The sequence below is a fragment of the Fundulus heteroclitus genome, chromosome 17 (genome assembly GCF_011125445.2).
Source record: "Fundulus heteroclitus isolate FHET01 chromosome 17, MU-UCD_Fhet_4.1, whole genome shotgun sequence".
Taxonomy (NCBI): Eukaryota; Metazoa; Chordata; class Actinopteri; order Cyprinodontiformes; family Fundulidae; genus Fundulus; species Fundulus heteroclitus.
Window position 1 is genome coordinate 735,859 of NC_046377.1, and position 10,224 is coordinate 746,082.

Here is a 10,224-nt window from a genome sequence, read left to right on the forward strand (position 1 = left end):
AGCACCAAGGGAAACACTTTGGTTCAAACCCAACACATCCATCACACCCAGAACACCATCCTCACACAAATGTGGTAGTGGTAGCATCATCCTGTGGGAATGTCTGTCAGCTGCAGGGATTGGGAAACTGGTCCGAGTCAAGGGAAAGATAGATGGTGCTAAATACAAGGAAATTCTAGAGTCTGTCTGTGATTTGAGGTTCACCTTCTTGCGGGGCAACAACCACAAGCATACTGCGAAAGCAACAGCCAAGTGGTTTGGGAGGAAATGTGTTGGAATGGCCTAGTCAAAGTCCAGACCTCATTTCAATTGAGAATCTGCAGAATTTAAGATCGCTGTTTAAGCCCAAAAATCATCCAACATGAAGTAACTGGAGCAGATTTGCCTTGAGCAATGTGCAAAAATCTCAAGAGGCCACATGTGACACTTATAGACTTGTAGCTGTAATTACCACGAAAGGTGGCTCTACGAAGTACTGACTAATGGGGTAAAGGTTTTCTGGATTATTTTTTCTGTGCTCTATTTGTGGTTTGCTTTACAGTAAAAACATAATACATCTTCAAAGTTGTCATGTTCTGTAAGTGAAATGGTGCAAACTTTTTAATTCCAGGTTGTGACAAAACAAAACATTAAAAATATCAATACTGGCCTGTAAAATACTTTTACAAACCACTGTACGTTTTTTCTAACTGTATATATATTACTCTAAAGATAATGCCTAAAATATATGATTGTTTTTCATTGTTTCTTATTTCCTTCTGATAAATACAGATGTGTACAACTTTTATGTTTTGCTCTTTATTTCAGTTTTCAACCATTTATTACTCCAGCTTAAACTAAGTTGACTATATCCATACAGATATACATCACATCATTTACAGCACATTTCAAAACGGGTTAAGGAAAAGGAAACGAGCGTTTTGACCCCAGAAAAGCTCAGGAAAAAATAAAAACATTAAATCTTTGCTATGATGGGCTCTTTCAAACATCGGTAAATGGCTTTGGTAGCACCAGAGGTTTTCTCTAAAAGCTCCCTTCAGTTTGGCTGGATGACCTTGATATTAAAACAGGGCTATGATTGATGTACTCCTGGGTTAAGATAATCCAAACTGAATTTCCTTTTAGATAAAATACAAAGTAAGTAAAGCATTACATTCGAGGTCAGCAGTTAAGAATGGTACATAAATATAACAAGAATACAAAAATATTGTAGATGAGAAAAAGACAGGAGAATCAGTTCTCCACTGGCTGCTTTGTCCTACTTTCCTCCTGTTAAACAAAACATAATTGGGTTATCTGGCGAAAAGGTGAAGCAATATGTGCAAATATAGTTGAGGCGAAACATTTGAAAATCTTGTTAAGAGTAAAAGTGTCCAGAGACCAAAATGGTTTGCAACATTTATGAGACTATTATTACCACTGTTCAGCTGGTCACAGTCTAAATACATTCAAAGGACTTCCAGAATAAACATTTTAACATTTGATTGTAAAGGTTTGCTTCGTTTTCTAAGTCTTTAATACTACACTGGGATACAAAGCTTTGGAGTTAGATTTTGAAACACAATCAGTCAGCAGCAGATACAGAGTTCGTTTCTGCAGGACTGCCTTCAGACAGCCGAAAAATGAACGCATTTCTTGATTCAGTTCAGTCGGGTTTATTTCGGGGCTAATCGACAACAATTGGGAAGAACAAGAAGATGAACTCTACAGCAGACAGTTTCATATTCAATAAAAAAATAAAGATTTCACTTCCCTTAATTTGGGCAGTAAATAGATCAAATGTATACATTAACACTTTATTCATGACCACTCAAAGTTACACAGTACATGTCCCCACAACAATTTAAAATGTTTTTCCACATGAACATGGCCATGTGGAGTAGCAGAGCCCACGGAGGAGCACCAGTTTACCTCCTGGACTACAGCTAAACCAGAGCACAGCTGGATTTCTTATGATGTTTGAGTTAACTTTATTCTGTGCAGAACATCATCACTAAAAAGTGCAATAGACAGTTGAATTTGATGCTGCAAAGATTCACGAGTAATCAGTCTTGTCACCACAGCATAAAGCCATAATTCTCAGTTGTCATGAAGCATGTGCGCAGGCCACCTTCTTTGTTCTCTGACCATGACAGGTAGTAGCCTAAAAGAATTCAATTAATGGATCTGGTGGCAGAGGGAGGCGTCCTTTTTTCGCAACTGTAATTCAGAATTTCACAAAGACTGTATACAACAGAACTAAGCAGTCGAACAGTCTTGGTATTTTGCCTTCTATATAGCCACTGACTGTCTCTGGTACTGTTGTAGTAGCCTTTATCTCAAATAGCCACTATTTTAGAAGTAAATGGATTTAATGTATGCCCTTCAAGGTGGCCGTGAAGGGCATTCGCTCAAGTTTTTCAATATTGTTTAAGTCCAAGGTAAACCCACAAGTTTAAAGTGCAGCCAGCCACACCAAGGTTGTCTACCAACAGGACAAAGATCGAGGTGATTAGATCACAAAGGTGATCAAACCAGACATGTGCCTGAAAGATTTCTGTACAGACATGTCGTAAATCAGCACAGCAACGCTGTACAGCACATTAAACTATGTCAGAATTGGGTGTCCTTATGGAGGACTGTTTCTCTTCAGAGATGCCACACAAGACAATGCCTAAATAACTAGAATTTCATGTTCAACAAGAGGCTTTTAAATTTGTGCTCCTCAGATATTGCACATTGTCACCCTCAGCTCTGCCACATCGTCACAATACCCCCCCTAAACTTACAGTACGGACAATCTCATAAAGCAGGACAGGGCATGACATTCAAGCTTTAAAAAAAAAAAAGATACAAACTTTGATTAACTGCTCACATTTAGAAGTACACGTTATTATGTAACAGTATATCTTATTCTGAACTTTTCAAGTCATGATAACCATTAACGCCAAAAGAGAAGGCAGATGAACTTCTGTCTCATCCGTGAAGACAATTAATCCCGCATTGTTCTGGCTGATGAGAATCCCACGTATTCATGCTGCATTCCAGCTGCAGCCGTAACTCAGAAATCCGGACTTCCGATTGGAAGAATCAACTGGAGCGGCCGCTAAAGTCAGCCTTTCCCCCTCGGAAAGTTGGAAAAACTTTTTAAGGCCGATTGTTGGATCTGATATGGCATCAACGTAAGCTGTGATGAAAACATCTATTTACTAGACACAGTTGTAAGAGTGCGTCTAAAATCAATGTTACATAGCAGCTGAAAGTCTTAACCAAACAAATTAAAAGTGGTGACTACATGTGGAAAGTACAGCTTTAAACAATGTTTATAAGAGGTACTACGAACAAAACAACAGCTTTCCTCACTGTCGCCATATTGGAATCCTGACCTTTTGTTTTTTGTTTTTTAGATTTCTTTTTTTTACTCGGGTGAACTCCATTTAAAGCTCTTAGTTATTCTGAGGTAAATGGAACGCAGCATTAATCCTTTTTGTGGGCATCCATAGAGATGAATCAGCAACATTATCTCATTTCTTTTCTTTTTTGACAACTGAAGTCATGTGAAATCACATCATTCATATTATGAAATATAGCGTTAAACCCCACCAATGAAGTTTGTCTGCCTTTTATTTAAGCTCGTACAACACTTGGCAAAAAATCTTGAATCACTGGTGGCTGAGAAAAGTTTTGGGGTGTTTTTGGGGGGGGGGGGATCTGTTTTTCCCCCTCTTGATCCTTTAATAAATGAAACAGCAGAATAAACAAAGGTGTAGGAGTGTCTGATAGAACAACATGCTGATCATGGACAGATCTATGTAATAAGAAACTTGCCCTCATCTTTTGGTTTGCTTATGGACGGCTATTCCTAAAAAGCCACTGTGCAAATAAAGTCTATAATAAGGCATTCTGACAGTATGAAACAAAGGTGTTTGGTTTAATAACTTTCATTTAAAAACGGAAAAGCAATAATTATTTTTTCTGTTGCTTAAATATAACATTAATGAAAATCTGATCTTTACATTTATTATATGTATAGCAAAATATAAATACCCCCAAATTAAATGTTAGTTTCCAAGCATTTATTGTGCAAAATAATATCTCTGCAGTTTTGCTATTTATATTGTGTCTAACTAGCTGATTTGCTTCTTTAGGCAGACTGTTTTCTCAGTTCCAGCCTGTAGTGAGCAGCTTTTCAGCTGTACCTTTAAAAAAACTTACCTAAATAAGGGTCAGGGGTGGCCTTCTTTATTTTTTCGCACCATTGTCTTGTTTTTTTCCCCACCAAGTTACTTTTTTCTGATGAACGAGGGAAAAGTTAAACCCTGGCAGTGTGCAGCAATATGTGAGGGAAGGGGAGGGCAGCACAAGTCTCTGCTCCATACGGATGGAGAAACAAATAGGTGACTTTCATGGTAATTGAAAATGTTAGCTGTTTCAAAACCTAAACTTTTTTACACCTTCATACTAGGAGCAGGCTCATGTCTTTAAAGCATGGACTTATTGCGTGTCATCATACCATGACGACTGATGTTCTTCAAAAGGACCGATTTTATTTAAAATCTTGAAGCTTTAGAGGCACAGCCATCAGAAGTTACAATTGTGTCATTAAATAACACTTCTGCAGCAACACATCACCTGTTTCCTACTCTGACAGGCACTTCACACTCCGGTCAGGTTCACCTCTGAAAGTTGCAGAGATGAAAACTGAAAATCAATGCAGAGATAATTTTTTTGTTTGTTTGTTATTAAAGGCAGCTTATCAGCTTCCTTACATTAGAAGTGTAGACTTCCAATTGTGGCATTAGCCCTGCAATTTCCTTGCCAATGATTTTTTTTTTCTTGTCCACTGCTTAATATTTGCTCTGTAGATGCATAATATTTTTTTTCAGCTTTGTCTAACTGTAATTAAGGTTCATTAAACCTCTAGGTACTTGTTTCGTCATAAAAGGCTGTTTGCTATCGTAATGTATTTCTTACTCACCAACTGAACATATTAAAACTTTTTTTTTTAAATTTCAACTGCTCCAGAAAATGTTTGAATATCCAACTTCCAGGCTTAAGAAACCTGTTAAAACACAGAGATCTACGGCGCTGCGTTTATATGCACTAATTCAGAGTGTGGATTTTCCTTCTAGCGTCACTTCATGGTCAATAGTGAACTGTTGTGCATCCTCTGTTGCTCCACCAGCGCGTGCACATTTAAGACTGCGTGACGGCCAGAGTGTTGACGTATCCGTGGGGACACATGTCGTTCTCGGACACGCCGTGGGAGAACTGCGCCGGGTTGCCGGTGCCAGCCCTGCGCCGCAGGCCCTGCGCCGCCGCGCATTGCTCCAGCAGCTCCAGCAGGCGGCACGCCAACAGGAAGACGTTCTTAAACATGAACACGGACACCGGCATCTTGTACACGTACACCTGGAAACAGCGCACCAGCAGCAGCGGAGCGTTGACCAGCAGCCCGGTGGAGAAGCGGCTCCACAGCCACCGGCAGCGCAGCTCCGTCGCCGTCAGCTCGTAGAGCCAGATCACCGGAACAGCCAGGGCCACGAAGTACACGGTGATCACGGTGTACTTCAGGTACACGGAGGGGACGTCGCCGCTCAGAAGCATCTCTATCAGCGTGAAACTGTCCAGCAGGTCGAGGCAGGTGCTGGTGAAGCAGCTCTGGGAGTGGTGGTGGGTTGGGCCGTTCAAATCCACCACGATGGAGCTGATGAGGCAGAAGAGCAGCGGCACGGACAGCAGCACCGTGATCTTAAAGCCGGTCATCCCGCACGGCACCTTCAGGGCGATCAGCTCCAGGATGGAGGTCTCGAGGATGAGCACGATCTTAGGGGTGCAGGCGATGACGTAGATCAGCCAAGCCAGGTAGGCGTAGGTGAACTCCCCGAGGTTGCAGCCAAAAATCGAACTCTTTTGGTGGAAACCGCAGGCCCTCTCCCTTTGGCTCCGAGCGTTCTTGAGGAAGAAAACGCCCCAGCCGGAGATGACCACCAGGTCCGTGGCTATCCACGAGCACCAGTACAGGTCGGTGAAGAGGATGAGATAGAAATCCAGGACGCCGCCCTGGAAGAAGAGGAGGAGGAAGCAGAGCGACTTGTACATCAGGCTCCTTCTGGGTTTGTGCGCCAGCAGAGCAGTGCTTGGCAAGAACTCCCCTGATGTCATGATGCAGGCGGAGAACAGCGGCTGGGAGCTGTCCTTGGTGCTGCGGCTATCCCGGCAGGCTGCGGCGTAATGGGAGGCGTGCTGGGTGCTCTTTACTTTGTTAGAAAGATGCTCACTGTTCGGATTAACGCCGCCAAATTCAGAGATCATTGTACTTGTGGGCTGCTGCCGGCCGCCTCCCTTTCTCCAGTTTCTGCCTTCCTGCCGATTATTTTTAGGAGCCAGGGCAAAGAAAGGCATGGACTATCAAGGAATGGACTACATCTGATTAGCCTGTCTGCAGTCTGCAGGCGGCTTTATTAATTCAAATCAGACACTTCCACCACATCTAAAAAGGAACAGAACGTCCAACAAACATCCTTCCACCATCACGCATCCAGGTGGATTTATAAGTGGGGTATACATTCACCACTAAGTGACAGTAAAATGTTCATTTTAGGATTTTCTTAAAAGTACCTTAAGAAAAAAAGCATGTCCAGAGAGATTTTGACTGGAGCATGTTTTTTTTTTTAATATTTGAAAGAGATCATTTGAGACTAGTTTTACAGTATCTTGCTTTTATTTTGACTTGAGCAATATTATTTCGCATGCTACTGATATGTTTCAAAACATTAGACACACCTGAGTACACTTCCCAAAGAAAAGGCCATTAGGTGCAGAGCCCGTGAGGGGATATTGTGGATTTTTTTTTTTTATTCTGCGTTCCCTCGTGAAGGTTGTTTGTGAAAGCTATGCATTTTGGAACAGCAGCACTCCTGACAAAACTGCAAGCAAACAGGGGAACGTTTTAAATTTAACATAAAACACAGGTAGTTTTAGTATTTCATATTGTTTATAGATATATTTATAACAACAACATATACAGCTATTTGAAATAAGAATAATAAGAAATATTGACAAATTCTGGTAGAGTAGCTAACATGTGGTTCAGACAGACAGACATGCTTTGTCTCCTTGCTGAAAGAAAGGAGACGAGGTGGTGGAGCAGTGGGTGCAGATGCGCATTCCATTATTTGGAAAGAGGAAATGTAGTCTACAGAAGTTGCCGCTCCCATCCTGTGAAATATAAAATGCAAGAGTATGCAGATTCAAACACTTTTAAAGTACATCTGCAGAATAATCCTCTGCTGTTTCATGAGTTCAGTTTGACAATGACAAAGTAAGAACACATAAGGGTAACATCACAACAAAGAATGGTACGTTACAAGAACTGGTCAAAGCTTTATTCAAAATGTTAGCATATACTTGAGTCTTCATCTTTGACCGAATGTAGACACTATCCTGACAGAATATTCTGTCAGGATAGTGTAATGATGAAAGAATACAACACAGATATTGGTGTGATTTTTAATTTCTGTGGATGTCATATAGTCATAAAATAATTGGGATGTTTTATCCCATATTGGATTCATTATAACATAAACACCACAGAATATGTTGTATTAATACTACATGAGCGAAATATTTTAAAAGCCATGGGTTCACGCTATTGATCTCAGTAACTAAACTACAATGTATGAAAACAAACACACCTTTCTACATTAACAGCATATATATTCTTTTGTTTTATGAAATATTGAATATGATTTTTATGACTATTTGCCAAAAGTGTTTTGATGAGAACATTTATTTTATCATTTGTGGAATTAATTAAAAGCTTTGTCCGCTAAAAATGTTTTTAAATGTGGAGTTGGTCTAAGTTATACAAATTATTGTATTTAGACAAAGATGAAAACCTTGAAACATTCCTTCAGTCAAGTCATGATTCAGAAGAGGACTTAAAACAAATGAAAGTGTATATGGTAATAATATTTAATACAACCTACCTAACATATCCAAGACTTTACCCAATTTAATTATAAGTGTAAACATTTTCCAGACCAATTTTGTCTTGTAATTATATGAAAATGGGATTATACATAGTAAACAAATACTTTTAATTTCTAACTGCAGATTGACAAGGGTCATTTGTATTTTAACAAATGATGAAAGGACAAAGCATATCCCTTCAAGGGACCATGGCAACTAATTAATTTTTTCTGTGGTCTGGGGGTAATGGTATGATTTGTTGTTTTTGGAGAACAATGGTGCCTATTGGAGTCAGCGGGAGAGCTGGCTTCCTGGGAGAGTGTGTTGTTCCTCAGTCATTCATCCCCAGACACCTCCCTCTGCCTGCTCCATCACACTGCCACACATGTAGGACCCTGGGGGGTGGGGGGGAGGGTCACTGGGTAGAGGGGAGGATTTTCCAGCCCCACTGTCTGGTGACGTCCTCGACCCCAATTTTATTTTCCGTGTTATCGAAGACAGCTGAGGTTGATTCTTCATCCATAACTATCACAGATGATCCTTGCCTTTTTTTTTTTTTAAAGGCAATTTTTTGAGTATTTAACACAATTTTTTTGACCGTATTCAAGGCGGAAACTCAACCCACAAGGTTAGGAGGTGGCACAGTTAGGAGATGGTCTCAACATGGCCACTGGTATCTGGTCATCGTTAAGGTGGTCATAGGTTTTAGGTTGTTAGTTGGGTTAAAGCTGGTAATGTGGTAAACATAAGGGATCATTGTCTCAAAATGGCAGCTATCATCTGGTCATTATTAAGATGGTCATAGGTCACAAGTAATTAATACCATTTAACGGGTCTTGGGTTACATGTCACAAATTTTAGGTCAAAAGGTCACGAGTCATAAATCTTAGATCACATAGTGATGTTATAGGTCAAAGGTCATGGGTTATAAATCATGTGATTTGACATAAGGGGACTCATAAACTCTCTCAGGCGCCATTGAATCGTTTTCTTTAGTCACCATCTCTCGTGTAAGTAGACTGGGATACATACACTGCAACTTTGTTTCTATTTACTTTTGTCATGGTCAATCATTTTGAAGCAGTTGCTTTTATTAATGATCATGATTCTTAATAAATCACGTGGATAATGACAGGAGACCTTGCATTTTAGCCACCGCAGATGTGTGAACAGCAAAGAAACAATTTATTTTACTAATAATACACCACTGATAAACACAGAGAAATATCTTTCTATGGAAAAAAAACCTATATATTCAGGAGCGCTGCAGTTTGTTACATAATTTCCATTTCAAAAAGATTATTTTTATAAGGTACCTTTCGACTTGTTTTGATGGTTGTGATTAAAAGGCTACGCGTGAACATTACTGTGTGACAACAATGAGCATGTGCAGATTACAGTAAAAGTGCCTATGAATAGAGCACAAGCTGATGAAAAACCTCCATGTCCCCCCCCCCCCCCCCCAAGAATGACTTCGGCGCCACTGACTTACATCTTTTATGATCTTGTTGGCTTGACAAGTGAAAGGCTCTTGGCAACAGCCCACTGCTTTTGGAGCTTCTTGACTTCTGCCATTTTGTTCCTACACTTGGATAAGCAAAGCCGTTTATCTTTACTCCTTGCTGTATGCTTGGCTTTCAACTGTCAAGTTTTTTCCTGAAATCAATGCTGGTCCAACATGAAAAGACCCAGGAAGAAAGCAGGTGTAGGGTCAACACATTTCACCTTTATTTTTACTTTTCACAGGTGTTAGATGCCAGTTGAAAACCTTAAAACCAGGAACACACAAAGGTGAATAGTATGTAGTTTTAACCTTGTCCCCTAGAATTGCATCAATTAAAATTAATTTTACTTTTTTAGATAAATAAATGTAAATATTTAGTTTTATATATATATTTTACTGCGACAGACTGGCGACCTGTCCAGGGTGTACCCCGCCTCTTGCCCAGTGAACGCTGGAGATAGGCACCAGCAACCCCCGCGACCCCATGAGGGATAAAGCGGTTTGGAAAATGGATGGATGGATATATATTTTAAGAAATACAATTATTTTTAGCAGAAATTAGCATTAATCATTTTAACTATTCCAATGGAACTGATATATTTATTTTCATATTTATGTATTCAAACATTTTAGATGTATTCTAATAAATTATTTTTTAAATTATTCAATTTCAATTATGTTTTAACCAATTACTAAAATGAAATTCCTGCAAAATAATGAAACACTTCGCCATCTAAAGGTGTTTTTGTCATATAAAGTCAACCATA

General features: G+C 39.7%; 1 protein-coding gene across 1 annotated transcript; it reads right to left on the minus strand.

Moving 5' to 3' along the window:
* Positions 1–3,671: 3,671 nt before the first annotated feature.
* Positions 3,672–8,011, minus strand: tmem121b (transmembrane protein 121B). Its single transcript, XM_012876537.3, has one exon. The coding sequence runs from the start codon at positions 6,382–6,384 to the stop codon at positions 5,176–5,178; it is 1,209 nt and encodes a 402-aa protein (XP_012731991.2). The 5' UTR covers positions 6,385–8,011; the 3' UTR covers positions 3,672–5,175.
* Between the last annotated feature and the right edge of the window lie 2,213 nt (positions 8,012–10,224).